General features: G+C 46.5%; 1 protein-coding gene across 4 annotated transcripts in view; it reads left to right on the top strand.

Moving 5' to 3' along the window:
• KIF16B (kinesin family member 16B) overlaps nucleotides 1-18639 on the top strand; it is a 354538-nt gene that overhangs the window by 26485 nt on the left and 309414 nt on the right. For all 4 annotated transcript variants that reach the window (XM_066387102.1, XM_066387103.1, XM_066387104.1 and 1 more), the window contains exon 3: nucleotides 17607-17676. In XM_066387102.1, coding sequence (XP_066243199.1) covers nucleotides 17607-17676 — 70 coding nt within the window. The remainder of the gene's footprint in view (nucleotides 1-17606; nucleotides 17677-18639) is intronic.

Below are 18639 nucleotides of genomic sequence, written 5' to 3' on the forward strand. Positions count from 1 at the left end.
ATTCTCCTATTTTCAGTGGTCCCCAGGTGTAAAAAGGTTGAAAATCACTGCTTTAGACTGTGTCCCCTTACTACTTTCCTACAAAATTAATGTTTTCAGTATCATGGGGAGGTAACATCTTTGAATGCCCTTGACTCGTTTCATAGTTTTCCCCCCAGCATCCTTGAATTTCACTGAATGCTTAGAGACTAGTCCTTTGCCAGAGATCAGAGAAGAGGAGCCATGGGAGACGGGTGCGCCTAAACAGTAAGGTACAGCTCTCAAGGGGCATCTACGGATGTGCTGGTGATGCTGAGTGAGGACAGGGACCGAGTATGTGTGAGCTTGGTCCTCACTGCACGCTTCACACCCTCCCTCTGCGCTGTAGCCCCTCTGAGTGGGAAGATGGGCAGGACGTGTTCTGAGTTACCTCTGGGTACACAGGCTCGGTGGTGATCAAAGGACTGGCCGGCTACAGGTCCGGAGCCTCAGCCTGCCCTCGGCTTCAGACATACTCGGCCGCCACTCTGGTTCCTGCCTGCTGCCTGCCTCCTTCGCTGGTGGTTTTGGTCCCTGCTTGGTCTTTGTCCCTCTCCCTCATGTGCCTTAGCCCAGGTCCACGTCATGGTTCATCTTCTCCTTTGGGCTTTGGTAGTGATGTCTGGTTATGTGGGGGCCCCAGGTTGTCCCTCTGAAATATTTAACGGGAGTTAAAAAAACAAACTTCAGCTGAGTACGTTGAAAGATCTTGGGCTTTGTTTACCAATTTATGGTTCGGGCAGGATCCCATCTTGGAGCTAGAAAGGAGTCCGAGGAGCTGTACACAAGAAGGGGGTGGGACAAGGAGGCCATTAGCCATCGTTTCAGGGACTGTCCCCTTTCGTGCGGGCCAGGATGGCAGGGTTCTGTCAGGCAGGTGGCCTTATCGGTGTTGACCAGGAAACTCCAGATTGGCTGGTTTAAGACTCCATTCCTGAGAGAGGCTGACACTGTAGGTAGGTTAGGTATTAAGTCTCGCTTCGCTGATCTGGAGCTTAGCACAGTTAACTCCGTTTGGGCCTGTTGTTTCTTTCTTTAACATGAGGAGGTGGAGAAACCAGGAGGCTAGGACGCTGACATCACGTCTCACTGATGGCTTCTCCTCCCAAGAGAGTCAGCTCTGACTGGCGTGGAGTCGGCTGGGCAGCGGAAACTTCACAGCTCCCAGGAGAGTCTGTGTGTGGTCACATTGGAGAACCCGTGGGCTGGGAGTCCTTGCTGGGAGTTTGATTACTGGACATGCTCCAGGTACTGGACGCCCTGGGTAATGGCCAGCGTGCTCTCCTTATGATGGTTCCTGGGAGGTGGCAAAATGAAAATCTGCCCAAGTGGAGAGTGTGGCTTCTTCTTCTCGTTTTGTTTCTTGGCTGCTGTGTGAGTTCCATCGCTGCTCAGAAAGCCCGGTAGAGGGGTGGTGTTCTCTGTGTCCGAGCCACGTGGTCTGGGAAGGAGTGAGAAGAGGCAGAGGGAGCAGCTCTTCATCAGCTTGGGGCTGCTCAGCACTGAGGAAGTTTGGCTCAGCCTGGTGTTCTGAGAATACCCTGGGAAGGAACATTCTGGTGACCTGTGCCCTTCTCTCCTAGTGTACAAAGTGGGTGTGTACTAGGCATTTGGACTGGCTGTGTTTCGCCTGCCACGCCACTGAAGCCACGTCTCACCTTGGTGTGGTCTCCCATGCCTGGGGTTTGGTGGATCACCCCCCGCCCCCAAATGTGCTCTTACAGCGTGTTTGTTCTCACCCACGTGGAGTGATTGTGGGCCATTGAAGGGCAAGAGCATGTCTGCATCCTTCCGAAAGCCTTGTAAAGGGGAGACATCAGCATTTTTCCATTAGCCCACTTCTGCCTCTGGTTATTGGTCTTCTCTTTAATTAACACAGGAGTGGGTGTTGCAAGCTTGCACTCAAGGAGGGGGGGTGGGGGCTGCCAGGCAGGTGCAGGGCAGTGTGCGTTGCATATCTTCAGAGTGGAATTTAGTGTAGTCAGAATTGTCAGATATAACTGGCCGGTATTTAAAAATAAGTGAAAGAGTCTGAACAGGCGGTGGCACAGTGGATAGAGTGTTGGACTGGGATACAGAGGACCCAGGTTCAAAACCCCAAGGTCGCCAGCTTGAGCGCGGGCTCACCAGCTTGAGTGTGGGGTCATAGACGTGACCCCATGGTCACTGGCTGGAGCCCAAAGGTCGCTGGCTTGAGCAAGGGATCACTCACTCTGCTGTAGCTGCCCCCCCCCCCCCTCAAGGCACATATGAGGAAGCAATCAGTGAACAACTAAGGTGCCTCAACGAAGAATTGATGCTTTTCATCTTTCTACCTTCCTGTCTGTCTGTCCCTCTCTCTGATTCTCTCTCTGTCTCAAAAAAAAAAAAAAAGTGAAAGAATTTTGGAGTGTTTGATATTCTTAACTTTTTAATGAACTGGGTCTCTGGGTTGTGTTGATGAAGAGAAAGCATCCTAAACAAAACTTAAGATCAGCTCTCTGGTGGTTCTTGCATTTGTTTTGAAAATGGCTAGAAAATTTGGCAAACTTTATTTTCTGGATTTTACTCCCTTTCTACTCATTTTGGGAAAACACTTAAAAGGTTTTGTGAAAATAAATCTCCACCAAAATGATGGCTCCAAGAGGGCCGGATTCTTGCTGGTTTGTTCTAGGTGAATGTTGGCTGCCTCCAACCGTAGAGGCACAATAATCGGTTTCTGAATGAATGGATGGGTCTTGGATTTGTGATGGAAATTAATGCATTGATTTATTGATTGACCTTGTGTCTCCTGCTTTCTTCTGCCATAGCTTTCAGCACAAAAACTGTACGTCAGGATAGCATAATGCTCATAGCATGACTGTATGATTAGTATATTTAGCAGCCATGTTTGATAGGTTTTATTCAGTCGTTTTACAGATGAGGAAACCAAGCTTGACAAGGTTTAATAAGGCGCCAGGTCCCCGAAGCCCAGTGCTTCCCCCATAATTATTTAACCACACTCCTGGCACCATCAGGTGCTGTGCTTGGTGAAAAGGCCACCCTAGGCCATCTTATTCCACTCTGACTTGAAGGGCAGTCTTTTGAGGAAAAGGTCCTGCAGTTTAGTATTTTGAAGCATATCTTTCTCCTATCTGGTCTATTTGTCTGGAAATGTAGTAAAAGGAATCAATTTTTTTCTTATAGGCCAACTGTTTATATATTTTTAGACACTGTCACTGAGAACATTTTCCTAAAACAGGTAAATCTGGAGGGAAGGTAGGAGGTAGTGTGGGTCAGAGCCGAAAACACGCAGTTCTTTGGGTTTCCTGGTGCTGCAGCGCTAACCTGGGACATCGCTGGGCACCAGTGGTTGGTTTTACAACTGAACACGGGAAAGCAAAAGGAAGTAACTAATAATAAATGTTATGTTCTCAGTATTTACATATACAACACCCCTTTTAAACTTCCATTTTTCTTTCACTAATATGACGTTTGTGTGTTTTGGAGAAGAGTTTGGAGAAGTTAGGCCCACATGCATGTCCTTTCTCCCTCTTGTCTGTGTCTCAGAAGAGACAGCGGGTCCCTGGGCTCTGGTCCTGGGGTCAGAGTCGCAACTGTGGGTCTGGGGGAGGAGCTGAGCTTCATTTCTGCCTTTGGAGTGAACATCTGCCAAGCGAGCTGGTATTTATAGTAAAACCACGTCTGCATTTAAAACTTGAAAATGTATATAATATACATTGAAGCATTAAACTTATTTTATTGCTTGAGTTCATGAATAGCATCTTGTTTTTAGTTCCACTGTTTACTCATTCTTTGCTTATTCCTTCATCCATTCATCCAAGTGCTTGGCTGCAGGGAAACACGGCTGGGTGTGGTGGAGCCATAAAAGGTAGGGCTTATCTCTGCCCTCAGGAAGCATCTGGGCTGGTGGCGAGGACAAACGTGTCACCCGCCAGTCCTCAGAACGGGTTTACTGCTGTGGTGTGTTATGGAATATCACACGAAAGATGCTGACCAGGGGGCATCTGGGAAGGCCTCCTGGGGGAGGTTGCATCAGTAAGGGCTTTGAGGGAAAAGGGAGAGGGAGGAGAAAAGTTCATTCCAGGCAGAGGGACCAGCATGCGGGTCTTTGTGAGTTCTGGAAGGATACTTTGGAATGGGGAGGAGGAGCATGGGTGATTTTGCACCCTGCGTAATACTCACATGGGCCCCATTGTGTTCCTGTGAAGCCCGAGCTCACACGACTTCTGCCTTCAGGCAGATGGAGCTGAACTCAAGGTAGGGGCTAGCTTTTTCTCAGCAGTTCTCTGTGACTTTGAAATACTGATTTCTTGCTTGATGCCTCTAACCTTTTTCAGTGCTGACTGTATAGGAGCAACTTTGAGTGAGTCGCCTCTCCTCCTGGGGCCTCAGTTTCTTTGCGTGGATGATGTCACAGGCTAGGTCTTTACCCTCTGCCAGGTGCTCCATTCCCGAGCCTTATCTTGGCTCTCAAGCCCTTTGCCATCTTGTCCCCAGTATTACCAGTGAAAGTGCCGTTGTCATCTTTAGTCTGAGCAACACTTATTACCGATGGACCTGGGTCTGCCTTGTTGTCACGTGTGAAGTTCCTCAGCTTTCTACCAGCCTCGCTCAGCGCACCCAGGCTCGCATGGCAGCATGGAGCTTATAGCCCTGAGCTTCTAGAATGGTCCTAGTTGTGAACCTCTTTTAGGTTCACACTGAGTAATGTGTCTGTTATCCCCCTTTTCTGCTCTGCACCAGCTGGACTGTGGTCTTCAGACTGCTTGCTCCCTGCCCTTTCTCCCGCCTGTTTCCCGGTGACGCTGGTGGTCTGGAGTTCATGTGAGAGGCCCCGGAGAGGTGGCAGTGGTCACCCAGAAGGCATGGTCCAGTTCTGGATTTCTGTCTGGGATTGGGGACAGGTGGGTTGGGCTTCCTTTAGAGCAGGGGTCGGGAACCTTTTTGGCTGAGAGAGCCATGAACGCTACATATTTTAAAATGTAATTCCGTGAGAGCCATACAACGACCCATGTACGTTAAGCATTATCTAATAAAAATTTGGTGTTGTCCCGGAGGACAGCTGTGATTGGCTCCAGCCACCCGCAACCATGAACATGAGCGGTAGGAAATGAATGGATTGTAACACATGAGAATGTTTTATATTTTTAACATTATTATTTTTTTATTAAAGATTTGTCTGCGAGTCAGATGCAGCCATCAAAAAAGCCACATCTGGTTCGCGAGCCATAGGTTCCCGACCCCTGATTTAGAGGATGGGCTGGGGTCACCCAGGGAAGCTCCGGATCCAGCTCCGAGGGAGCTGAAAGGCATTGAAGCTTCCGCAGCCTGAGAGAGTCTGAGCTTCTTGGGTGAGAGGGTCGACAGGCTGGTCAGGGTGGAGGCTCTCATGTCTGGTGTGTCGTCAGCATCTCCTAGGAGGTTAAACATATGATTCTTGGTCCCCTGTCCTGGGAGTCTCATATGGTAAGTGTGCATTGGGCTCTTCAGAGGATTCTCTTGATCAGCAGGACTTAGGAATCCAATCTGGCCCTGTCTCTTTTGGGTACACTTCCACCCTTGCCCTGGCCCAGCGTTTCCTGTGCGGCCTTCTCACGGGGCTCCTGCTCCACTCTCACCCCTCTGGCCCGTGTGCCCAGTAGCTGGAGGGACCCTATGGAATCATAATGTGATTGTGCCACTCCTCTAGACCCAAGACCTTCCATGTCCATGGCTTCCTATCACATGTTAGTTCCAAAGTCTTAGCCATGCAGCCAAGGCCTTTAAAGGCGTGATGCAGTGTGGCCCCGCCTCCTCCTCTGGCCTCATCCTTTCTACTGTTTCCCTTCATGCTGGTGCAGTCACAGGGGCCTCCCTGCTCTCCCCCACCCTCTGGCTGCCCTTCTCCCAGGCCTGTGCACCTGCTCTTCTCCTTCCTGAAGTGCTCTCTCCAGGTCTTTGCTTGACCCTCCGCCCTGCTCTGGTCAGGTCTTTGCTCACACATTCCCTTTGGTGAGGTCTTTTCTGACTACTTGCCTCCCCCTGCCTCTGCCCTGGTCACCCTTTCATTTCTTTATAGTATTTAATAGTATCTAAAATGGTATTGTATTTATTTTTCTAGACCCCTTGTAAGGCCAGGAGCCATGGCTGTCACTATCAAAGCAGCCGCCTGGCCCATGCAGGTTCCCATTGGATTCGGGCAGATGGTAAAGAAACGGCGGAGTCGGAGGATGGTGGGCCATCCTATTTATTGGTGTCTCACCAAGGCAGGCAAACCACAAAAGAAGACAAGGGAAAAGCAAAAAACCAGCTTTTCCCATGAAGGGAGAGGGATCAGGGAAGCCCCTGCAATCGTGATAGCAGGAACTGAGTGAGCAAGCTCCTGGTCTGTCCCACTTTATAGTGTAGAAAACCAAAATCCCTTAATCCAATATACAAACAAGGAAGTCTCTGATACAAAGTCACTTATCCGAGGCATAATTGGATTCCTCATGAGAGTACACCACCCAGATCATACAATCAGTCAAGGGTGTGGGGAAAAGCTTAGTCCTAAAACCAAACCTTAGGCTACAACGACCTGGCCTGCTTATAGCCTGTCCCCCACACCCAATATAAGTCACAAGCGAGCAAACATATATATCATATTTACAAACTTATTTGACCAACACCCCTTCACTGAAATGCAGAACCCAGGAGGACTCTTGTTGGTCAAATAAGTTTGTAAATATGACGTATAGTTTGCTCACTTTGGGTGTGGGAGACAGGCTGTAAGCTGGCAAAGTCATTATAGCCTAAGGCTTAGCTTTAAGATGAAGCCTTTTTCTCCTTTCTAATACTCAGGTCTTCTCAAAACTAAGCTTTTCCCCACACCCTTGACTGTTGCATGATTGAAGGTGGTGCACTCTTATGAGGAATCCCATTTATTCCTCAGATAAGTGGCTTTGTATCAGAGACTTCCTTATTTGCATATTGGCTTAAAGGCTTTAATTTTCTACGCTATAAAATGAAGCAGGTTGGGGGCTCTCCCTTTCTCTCGGTTCCTGCTATCAGCATTGCAGAGGCCTCCCTGATCCCTTGCTCTCTACAGGAAAAGCAGGTTTTCTTCTTTTCCCTTGGCTTTTCTTGTGGCTTACCTGTCTTGGTGAGACACCAATAAACAGAATGGCCCACCATCCTCTGACTCCTCCATTTCTTTACTGTCTGCCCAAATTCAATGAGAACCTGCATGTGAATGGCCACGATGGCAGCGCCTGGCCATACAACTGTAAAGCCAGCAGCCCGGCCCTTGCAGGTTCGCATTGGATTCGGACAGTCGGCAAAGAAACAGCAGAGCCAAAAACTGGTGGGCCATAGTCTTTAATCCTACCTTGCACCCGGCGGGCAAGTAAAAATACACACTGGGCTCCAAAACCCAGTCACACTCAGTGCTCACAAAGCCACTGACTTATCCGAGTTTCCTAGAATCAAAGGTTTCTAGCTCACCAGACTTATTCTCCTCAGTTCCCCATCTCCTTCCTTATCCCAGATACAAACTCTACACAAACTGGCATCTCACTCAGCACTCCGCCATCTTGGCTGCTTCTCCTGGCCTCCTCCACGTGGCCTCCTTTAGCTGCTGGCTCTACTCTCTCTGCTCTCTCATGCTAACCTCAGGAACCAAGAGCCCAAACTCTCATTCCGTCCCCATTTTATAGTGTAGAAATCCAAACCCTTAATCCAATATACAAAACAGGGAAGTCTCTAATACAAAGTCACCCTCTGAGGCATGATAGGATTGTACCGCCCTACATCAAAAAGGGTAGGAAAGGCTTAATCCCAAAACCAAGCCCCAGGCTACAAGGATTCTGCCTGCCTTTAGCCCACCCCAACACACATTAATACCACCTGGGCAACGGCTTCTTTAACAAAGTGAGCATAATACATTTTATCTGCCCAACAACAACTCAGTATCCTTTACTACTTTCTCCCTACACCAAGTATTATCTGGCATGTCAGAGGTACTCACTAAAGATCTGTGGGCTTAATGAACACATCAATCTCCCCACACAGTGACCCAGGTATGGACTTGTTGACTCCCGGCTACACCTCCGGACAGTTCTGCATATCTCAAGGCAAGAAGTCATTTATAATTGAGACAGTTCTTATCGTTAGGCTGTCTTTGTCTTTTATTTCAGCTAGAAACAAAAAAGTGTCTGCCTTCTTTCTTGCCCTTTGGGCTCTGCTGGGGAGTTGGGGTGGTGGCTGTCACGTATCCTGATGCCCTGCAGTGGGAGTTTAAGGGGAGCTGGTTTGGGACCCTGGGCTTGCTGCCTAGCTCTTCCTTTGCTGAAGTTGCCTTACTGCTGGAGTGCTGTCAGCTTGACCCTCTCTGTTAGCTTCTCAGGGGCCCACGGTTGCCCCTAACCCAGGCAGCGCACAGTTTGTGACAGCTCATTGTGGGGCTGTAAAGGCCTGGTCAGCTTGTCCCAACCTGGGCAACTCTGAAGGGCCACTCCAGCTTTAGGACCATGTGGAGGGGCCGGCTGAGACTGGCCAGTCCTGCTTCTGGCTCCTCTCTCCTGGTGTTGATCTCAAGGGCCCACCTTAATGAGCCTCTGTGGGGGGGCAGATTGTCTGCCTCCCTGGGGCCCAGCCTGTAACAGCTGGCTCTTTGCCTATCAGGGGTCCCCAAACTTTTTACACAAGGGGCCAGTTCACTGTCCCTCAGACCGTTGGGGGGCCGCCACATACAGTGCTCCTCTCACTGACCACCAGTGAAAGAGGTGCCCCTTTCCGGAAGTGCTGCGGGAGCTGTATAAATGGTTTCAGGTGGCCACATGCGGCCCGCGGGCCGTAGTTTGGGGATGCCTGTTTCATTACATCCTCTCTAGACTGGGGAAGATATAGAAGCCCAGCTTACAGCTCCCTCCTATATTCACAGGGGTCAGCAGAGGATTTCACTTAGCATGAGATGCTCATAGCATCTGAGACTGTGACAGCACAGTTGTCCTCGGCCCATTCAGGTAGGAAAATGGTCTGAGATTAGACTGCCCTGAAGCAAGTCTTTGGTGCAGAGTTTGGAATGCCAAACGCTGCCCCGGCAAGAACTGCTAACCTTGTTTAAAGGAAGCAACTGATCCCTATAGGCTTTTCCTGAATATCTGAAAGATATTAGTTGATCATCCTTCTCTGCACCTGAATCCAGTAGACTAATTTGACCCAGGCCCTGCTAATTTGCTTGATGAGCAAAGACTCGAATAAATACGATGAGGCTGCAGATATCTGGGCTCTCAGTCCTAGAGGCTGGGAGTCCCCTGTACCCATCTTTTCTCTATGTGGTGGCTTGTGTGTGTTTTTTCTCAAGTCCGGCGGCATCTTCCTTTCGTGCACACCCATTGCCGAGCTGGTGGTGGTATATTCATAGTGCCGCCCACGGGGAATGGAGTGGAGGCCTGCAGCTTTCTCGCTGCTGCCACGCGAGGTTGGCATTTAGATGTAGGTCATGGTGCTGCTGACTGCTCTGTGGTGAGGCATGTTCTCAGGGGCTGAAATGCAGTCAGGGTGATTGCCTGAAAAACCCACTCTAATATTTTTCGGTATATGTCTCCCCTGGGTTTTTCTCAAAAACTGAGTTGCTGGCTTTTATGGATTCCATGAAAAGGAGGTAAGTGTAGTCAGCAGTTCCAGGATTGATTGATCTTTAAGAAAGAGAGAGAGCAAAAGAGAAATCGATTTGTTCCACTTATTTATGTATTCATTGGTTGAATGTTGTATGTGCCCTGCCCAGGAAGTGAACCTACAACCTTGGTGTATTGGAATGACACCATAACCAACTGGTCTACCCAGCAGGGCATTTCCAGAATCTTTGATTGCTCAGAACCAGCCATAAAGGATAAGGAAAACACGACTTCAGGAGAGTAGCCCTCCCTGAGTTTGTTTCTACAATTTAATGTAAGCGAGGTGACATATTTATGGAGCCTCCAGGACTTCATTGGGTGCTGAGGGTATAATTGAAAACTCAGCTCAGTCACTTCCTGGGCTTGAGAAATAGAGGCTGATACAAGTGCATTTCACTGGAACTGCTTGCCAGGTGCACACGGCTGGGTAAGAGGTGTTGTCGTCAGGGTTAGCAGCCGACAGGAAAGTATGAGTAGGCCTCATGCTGTAATTGGGATATAGTTATACTAAAAATTGACTTGTTTATTTGAAACTGAGACTTGATTGGGCGTCCTGTATTTTGTCTGGAACTGTACCGAAAGGGAAGAAGAGAAGTGCTGTTGGGTTGAGCGGAGGGACTGAGCCTCTCCTGAGCCTAGGGGTCCGGAGCCCTCCCCGGAGCGGGCGCTGGGCACCACTTTGCAGGGAGGTTGGGAAGCAGAGAGGCGCGTTTAGCAGTGTTGGGGGACACCTGTGCAGGCCAGTGTGGAGGTGCAGGCGAAGGGGAGGTGTCCTCGCTGTGGCCAGACAGGCAGGAGAGAGGCGTACCCATGCCTTGCAAGGGCGTGGGCCTAACCCTGGAGCACTGGGGGCCACCCAAATTTCTAATTCAGGAGCATTTTGTCTTTTAATTAACCGAACTTATTTTTATTATAATAGTAATATGAACTCATGCCAAAATAAATTCCAGCAATGAAATGTTTAATTCATCTTCTCATGCCCTGAGGTCCAGAGGTAACTGCTGTCAACAGGCTCCCATTTCTCCTTTCAGAAATGTTTAGAGATGTTTGTGCATCAGGAAGCGTGTGTGTGCATGGTCTGCCTGACGGTGTTCACTGAACTGCAGATTGGACCAGGGTCAGCACACTGTTTTCTTACTTGGTTTTCCCACCTGGTATGTTCCTTGGGCTTCTTTCCGTAGCAGTACCCATGGAGGTCACACATTCCTTTTTAAAATAGTTTTTTAAAATTTTTGCCATTGAGTGTCCTGCAATATGATGACAGTTAAATATTGGTTCATAGTATGTTTTTTTTAAATTATTGATTGATTTATTTTAGAGAAGAAAGGGAGAGAAAGAGAAACAGTTACATTGATTTGTTGTTCTACTTATTCATGCATTCGTTGGTTGATTCTTATATGTGCTCTGACTGGGGATTGAACCCACAGCCTTGGCATATTGGGATGATGATCTAACCAACTGAGCTACTTGGCCAGAGCCATAGTATGTAAGTTTTAAGGTGAATTTGGGGGATACTGATTTACATCAGCTCTTGGGGTGAATAAGCTACTCTTCAGAATCGTCCAAGATGATGGCTCAGTTTGGAAATCTCAGCACCATGCAATCAGGCTGTTTATTATGGAGTGGCCAAAGTACCATCACTGAACAAATGGAATCCATTTGAATTGTGGAATAATATAAAAACATTTTCAAAATTAACATAGAGTTGAATTAACATTGAGTTGTTTTCTCTAATAAGCTTTCTCCTTACATATCTGAGAGCTGAAATAATTTTTCTCTTTTTCTGATTGAATATTTTACATCTTTTTCTTTCCTTCCTTTCTCCACCCCAGTATTGATCTGTAATTCAGTATACTTACTCCACCTGGTTCACTTGTAGCATCTTATGCCCTAGTTTCCAGACCTTTCAAATAAATAAATTATTGTATATGAAGGGTCCATAATTGACTTTTGGTTGAGGAACCCAATTCACCAAAGTGGCCAGGGAGAGACATAGTTCATTTTGTTCTATTATCAAATCAATGTTCAAATAATCTTTTAGGATTATTTATTTTCCTCAATATGAAAAAAAGGACAAGATTTATTTCCCACATTTCTTCATTATCAGAGTAAGTGGACCCGAGCTGGAGACTCTCAGTGCCCGGTGACTTCCCGCTCTCCGCTGAAGGGCTGAGACAGAGCACTGAGCGGGAGACTGAATGGTGCGCCCTGTGCTTGGGGGACTCGGGGTGTGGAGTGTGAAGGAATCCGAGCCAAGTTCTTCTTTGGAATTCTCTGGGCTGGCTGGAGGGGATGACATCAGTAGGAATAAAATCCATATGACTGGGATAAGCTATGTAGGTGTATGAAGGGTAGGGAAATCAAAGTAGACCTGGGACAAGCCTCACCTGAGAATGTGGATGAGAAGATACCACAGTGTGTGGGAAAGCAGGAACAAAGTATTTTAGGGGGCAGGTAAGGGACATGGTGTTAAGCAGAGGATGCTTGTGGAGAAGAGTAGGCTGGGGTAAGAACCATTCACTCCACATTTCAGTAAGTCAGTCCGTCACACGCAACAGCATTTTATGAGTACCTCAAGGTTGCAGGTGTGCCAGGGACTGAGGATGGAGCCCCAGACAGGCCGAGTCGTTACTCTCACAAAATTCACAATCTGGTGGATGAGACAAGCAGGCAGGCCATCTAACGAGGGGATAAGGCAGAAGCATTGCGAAGGCGCTCCAGAGGGTGTGGAGTCTCAGCTGAGTCTGGAGAGATGGCCGGGACGGGAGATAGGGTAGACACAGTGTTGAATGTCACCATTGGTGAGGGTCGGATCATGAAGGACGTCGTATACCACAGAGAGTTGGATTTTCTCCTATAGCCTTTGAGAAGTCACGGAAAGAGCTTAAAGCAGGAGCGTCGTGGAAAGATGTGTATTTTGAAAGAATCTGTCAACAGAGCAGAGTGTGGAGGGGAGGGACAAGGCTGGAGGCAAAGAGACTAGGGAGAGGTGATGGCCTGATGTGGGACAGTGGCTGCAGAGTAGGGAGCGTGGCCGAGGTTGGTAGATCAGGGCTAGACTGGACAGCACTGGGTAACCCCACTTGGGTGGGTGAGGGAGTGGAAGGTAAGGCTGTGGGATGGACCCTGAAGTCACGGGGCGGTTGGGGGGGGGGTGAAGAGAAGGCCAGGGACAGTCCCCTGTCTCTAGTGGATTAGGGAGCTGAGCAGGACCCGTTAGTAGGATGTGAAGGGAAAGAGAGGTTGGAGCCTTCTTTCTTCCCTTCACCTCTGAAATATTTGGAGGTTTGGCAACCCTCCTGGAATCTACTGGGGTGAATGTACCAAAGGGTTAGTTTCAACATTTAATAACTCCACTCATCATAACTGCTTTATGGAGATTACATTGGCTTTTCCATAAGTATAAATATTTTTAGGAACTAGAGAGATTTGCTCTGTATGGCTAAAACCCTAGCTAGCATCTTTGTTATAAACATTGTACTTTGAGATTATTTTTTGGAGTAGTTTTTATGCTTAAGAGGAAAACAATCTAGGAAATTGTTATTTGTGAAGTTTCCTTTCTGGAATAAGTGGCCTCTATCTATTCTTGATGACCTGTGATTACTTTAAAAATGACTTCAAGCTGCTGTCAGCAACCTTCCACTGATACTGGAAAGCCATCTGGGGGTGGAAAGGGCTGGGAGCTGATAGCTGGGCAGAGTGGTGAGTATGAGGGAACCTGAATGTGGTGACACGAGTGACTTCTTAGATTCAGTTTGTCAGACGTTTATTGCTCTTGGTCAGAATCTAGTGTACAATTTAAGAGCAAAGGGTGGAGATGCTGTCAGCTGACTTAGGTTATGTCCATATTCTTCCATGCAGTTTAAAAAATAAACTTAAAGGTCGAAGTACAGAGTTAGTGAGTTTCCCAGTGCACAAAGTACAGACATTGTGGAGTTTGTTTCATGAAAGTAAATGTAAGACCAGTTATCACTTTGTCATGCTAATATAATGTCAGAGCCCTGCTTTTCAAACCTTAGTGCTCGTTAGCACCACCCAGGTCTCTTACTGAAATGCAGGGTCCCTCCCGTTTAGTAGGTCTGCTGCCTGAGATCCCACATTTCTAACAAGTTCCCTGGGCTGAAGATTCTCTGAGTCCTGGGCTGCATTTTGACTAATTAGGGTCTGAGCTGCAACACTGAGCTTTTTGAGAGACTGAGGAAAGTTAGGGATCCTCAGGACAGTGAACCTGTTGCCACACCCTTCCCCACCACCACACCTGAGTCATACAATGTCACAGAGGTGATGAACCCTTTGAAACCCAATATCTTCAGTTTTGATTTCAGAGGTGCTAATAGAAAGATGCTTTCCTATTACATAATGTTCTTTCAGTCCGTATCTTTCCTTGCATTTTTATAGAATGGATGTTAATTTAAAAGTAGGAAAGTACTTTTGTGGTTACCTATGGTTTAGAATAAATGATTGTGTAGAGGGCCCTTCTACCTCCACAAACGTATAAGGCTCTGAGCTATGGCATTGCTTGACCTCTGGCTTTCAACACTAGCTGCAGGCGGGGTGGCAACCTTCTTGCTTGTGTTTTATAAACAAGAATTGACAAGTGTTGTGGTCACCTATCAGGGTCACTTCTAATCTTCTTAGATCCTGCATAATTCTGTGCTCCCCACAGGCACTTGCTGTTAATAGTGGTTTTAAAAAGAGGTCTAGACAGATTAGGTAAGTGACTGAGAAACTTCACAGGTAGGAAGGGAGAGGAGTCAGATATGACGGCTGTCCATGCATTTCTCTGCCTGGGCAGTCTGTACTCTCAGTAGCTGGTGCTGCAGGGAAGGGGCCCCTTTGCGAAGGGTTTGTTTTTCAGCCACATGAACATGAGGCGACCCGAGGGACTTCTCACTCTTGCGCCCCAGGCTTAGGGGGGTGGGAGTGGAAGCACTTTGCACAAGGGGGGAATTTCATTTGCATGGTCTTTTAAGTAGCTGCTGTGTTCATCCAAATACACCCTTCTGCACACTGGCTTGAGAGAGTTAAATGGGTTCTGTGTGACTCTAGTGTTGTTTTTGAATGGTGTTTGCTACAACATGCTCTTTGGGTTCAGTGTTCTGTCTCTTTTTATCTTGAGGGGCCAGGTGCTACCAGAACCTGGTTCCTCCACCCCTGGATTATTTTTAAGTGATCCAGACATATCATTTTATTTGTAAATATTTCAGTATATCTCTAAAAGATTAAGACTTAAAAAAACCATCATGGTGCCATTATCACATTTAAAATAATAATAATAATAATTCCTGAACATCATCAAATATCTAGTTAGTGTTATCATTTCTCTGCATAAACTTTCAAAAATCCTTTTCTGTTTGAGTAGAGATCCCTTTGGTTATGTCTTTTAAGTCTTTTTTACTAGATTACTCTCACATCTTTATATTCCTTGAGATTTGTTGTCATTGCTGTTGAGTAAACTGGTTCATTTACCTGTCAGCCTTCCCAGAGGCCGGACTGTGCCAAGTGCCTCCCTGGCACTGTAGGCGGTGTGCCCCGTACCCTGTATTTCCTGGTGATTCACTGAGGGACAAGACTGCTGTGGCAGGGGACACGTAGCATGTCTGATCGTCTCCTAGACGTTCGAGTTAGCAGCCACTGATGGTCACTCCCTAGAGCCATTAATTGACCAGGGGTTTTGAAATAATGATATGTTAATTATTTCATTCCATCTTTATTGATTAGCTGGAGAACTTTGAGAAGAGAAACTTCCCCTCAACTACTATGATGTTTGTTTGTTTATTCTGGAATACAGATTGTTTAGAAAATACAGGGGAAATGCTTGACTCTTTCCCTTTATCGACTAGCTTTCAAAATAATGGGATGATTTTTTTGATCCTCCGAAAGGGACCATTCGGTCTTTATTTTTCAATTATGAGTTCACAAACTTATGCAGAGCCTGTGTTTTTTCTCTTGCAGTTATTATTCTTCTTGCTCTTCAACTGAGTAGGAACTTACTCAGGTTGACTTGGCAACAAATTACCCCAAATGTAGGGGCTTAAAATACTGTTTATTACCTAACAGTTTCTGTGGGTCAGTCTGGTCTCTCAAGGCTGTGCTGCAGGTGCCAGCCTGCGCCACAGTCATCTCCTGGGGATGGGGGTCCGGGCTCACGGTGGAGCTGGCAGACCCCGTCTCTCGATGCGTGGCTGGTGCTTTCGCCATTGCCAGGGCTCTGTCCGCTTTAAAGTTCATGCTAGCTTTTTCTCATGGAGATTGAGGATTATAGGGCTTTCACTTAACCTCATGAATGTTATGTTCATGTCATGTCCTTTCAACCCAAAACCTTCGTGCTCAGTGGCGCCAACGTGACTACTCATGTGTTATTCCACGGTACGCACAGAAATCTCAGAGTGACGACTCTTACTTCACCTCCAAAGAGATGGTTCCTGAAAATGCTTTCAGATTTCCTTCTAGTTCTTTTTCTCCGTCAGCTCTGTTCCACTACATCCCACAGTCAGATCCCTCCATGCAGGCATAATTGAAATTGTTTCTTACTGTGCAGTACATGGTTAGGTTTATTTGCTTCAATTTATAAGTTGGCATTTTAGGTTATTTTAAAATATAATTTTTTGGAAGTCTGTTGAGTTCTTGCTTACAGGCATATCCTCTGTTTGGCTCAGATAAACTCTTAATCCTTTGAGTGGTGAGTTTTTTGTTAACCCTTCGAGTGAGGATGTACGTGAACATTCGTACTACTCAAAAGGGTTAATAAACTCTTATAAAATTAAATTGTATACTTTTGTTTCATTTTTGGGTAAATTATTTTCACCATTTTAAAGATGATTTACAGATAAAAGTTTTTATTTTATTTATTTTTTTTAGAAATCTAGGTTTTATTACTGTATTACTGTCCCCTCCACTACATTTTCTTCTTTTTTTCTTTTTCCCATGCATAGCTTTTTGAAAAACACTTGAGTTATCTTTCTTACCTTCAAATACAAGTGGCTGCATCCCGTTAACCTGTCCTCCACCTTGCATTCCCACGTCACAGGAGATCCTGGCTTGCGCTCCATGTAGAGAGAGCTTCATTCCCCTTCTCAGTGACATGACACTCCATTGTGTAGATATGGTCATTTATTCTATAGCAGTGGTAGTCAACCTGGTCCCTACCGTCTACTAGTGGGTGTTCCAGCTTTCCTGGTGGGCGGTAGCAGAGCAACCAAAGTATAAATAAAAAGATAGATTTAACTATAGTAAGTTGTTTTATAAAGATTTATTCTGCCAAACTTAGCGAAAATCCGACATAAAGTACTTGGTAAGTAATTATGATTATATGCTTTAACTTGCTGTAACTCTGCTTTATAAATTTTATAAAGTAAAGTTACTTCCCTACTTTATAAATCACCATTACTGTGGAACCGGTGGATGATTAGAAAATTTTGCTAACAACAGAGATACAAAAGTGGGCGATAGGTATAAAAAGGTTGACTGCCCCTGGTCTAGAGCTGTACTTCTCAGGCTTCCTCCTGACTTCCTGTTCTGAATGGATATAGAAAGAAGGCGGGCAGAGGGGGCAGTGCCCTGGCCACTTCCAGAGGCAGCACTTGGTTGTGACCCCTCACTCCAGGTTCCTTCTCAGCTCGTGTCCTGGGTGGAGGGGTGACGCCTGCTTTCTCTGCGCAGCTGAGTGGGGCCGCAGTGCTATGACTCACAGCCCTCGCGGTTGCTGTCATTGCATTTACACTCTTTTGACTTACAGTTAGAATCGTTTCTAGGTTTTGAACAGCACAATGCTTGTCCGTCTTAGTTTTTAATGGTGGCATCTGTTTTGTGTGTGTTCATGTTTGTATTAAGGATTTGGGAGGAAGTGGTATCAGCGATTGTGCTTCAGGTTCATTGAAAAACAAACTTCCAAATGTAAAAAGTAAATAACACATTTTTGGGGGTAAAAATCTTTTATCTCCTAACCAAACTGAATTATTTGTGTTGCAGGGAAAAGGACTTGGAAGCCAAATTCATCATTCAAATGGAGAAAAGCAAAACAGTCATCACAAACTTAAAGGCAAGTAGCGACCTGGCCTTGCTCCCCTTCCCGGAGCCCCAGGCATGTTACAGTGACCCGTGGCTGAGCCAACATCGGCCTCCCGGTTCCTCCTTACTCAGCTCAGCCTGTCAGCTTGCCCTCGACTTGGGCTCAGTCACAAAGCAAGAGGGTCGGTACTCCGTTTCCTCTCCCATCCTGGTTTATTTGATCTGAGATCCAGACCCAAGCTGTAGCTCTGCTGCGTGAGCTCATTGGCTGAATCTAGACCCAGGCATTTTATCCTGTGTCCTGTCGTGGATTCTTAGACTGGCCATTGACTGCATTTTGTGCATTAATAAATAAACTTTGGACCTACATTTATTGTTATTTTTAATGAAAATAATGTTTACAGACTTTTCAAGAGGAGCTGGTATTATTCAAACTTCAGGGGATGAAAAATGAAAACACTGGATTTTCTTTTTGAAAATATAATTGGAAAGAATAATTTTCCAAGATGGCAAGTTCTTCCTTTTGCACTTAAAATATCCTACTTGTTTCTTTGATCAGTGAATTTGTTAAGTCCCTGAACACTTTTTACTTGGGGAGGAAATTAGGGTGTAAAATTAATGATGAAGAAATCACGTGCTTTGTGGACTCATCCCCTTTCTGCTTAGATATCTGCCAAAAACTTACAGGTTTGCTTTTCTGCGGTCTGCTGCGCCATGGTCAAGAGCAGGTCCTTCTCGGGTCAGGTTGGGTTTCTCTTAATTTGTGTCTCAAGGGACTGGACACTTTGAAGTCTAATTTCAAAGTGGTGCAACTTGATCTCCAGTGATAGGAGCTGGGGAATGCTCCTGTCTTCCAGCTGGGTCGTGCCCTAGATAATTTGATAGGCCTCCTTTGAGGCTCTGGTGTCCCTTTGCCTGTGGCATTCTCTAGTGGCGTGTCATCCTTTCCCCACTGACTGCGATCCTTGTACCTTCTAGCTCTGTCTGACCCATG

This window comes from Saccopteryx leptura, chromosome 5, assembly GCF_036850995.1.
Source record: "Saccopteryx leptura isolate mSacLep1 chromosome 5, mSacLep1_pri_phased_curated, whole genome shotgun sequence".
NCBI lineage: Eukaryota > Metazoa > Chordata > Mammalia > Chiroptera > Emballonuridae > Saccopteryx > Saccopteryx leptura.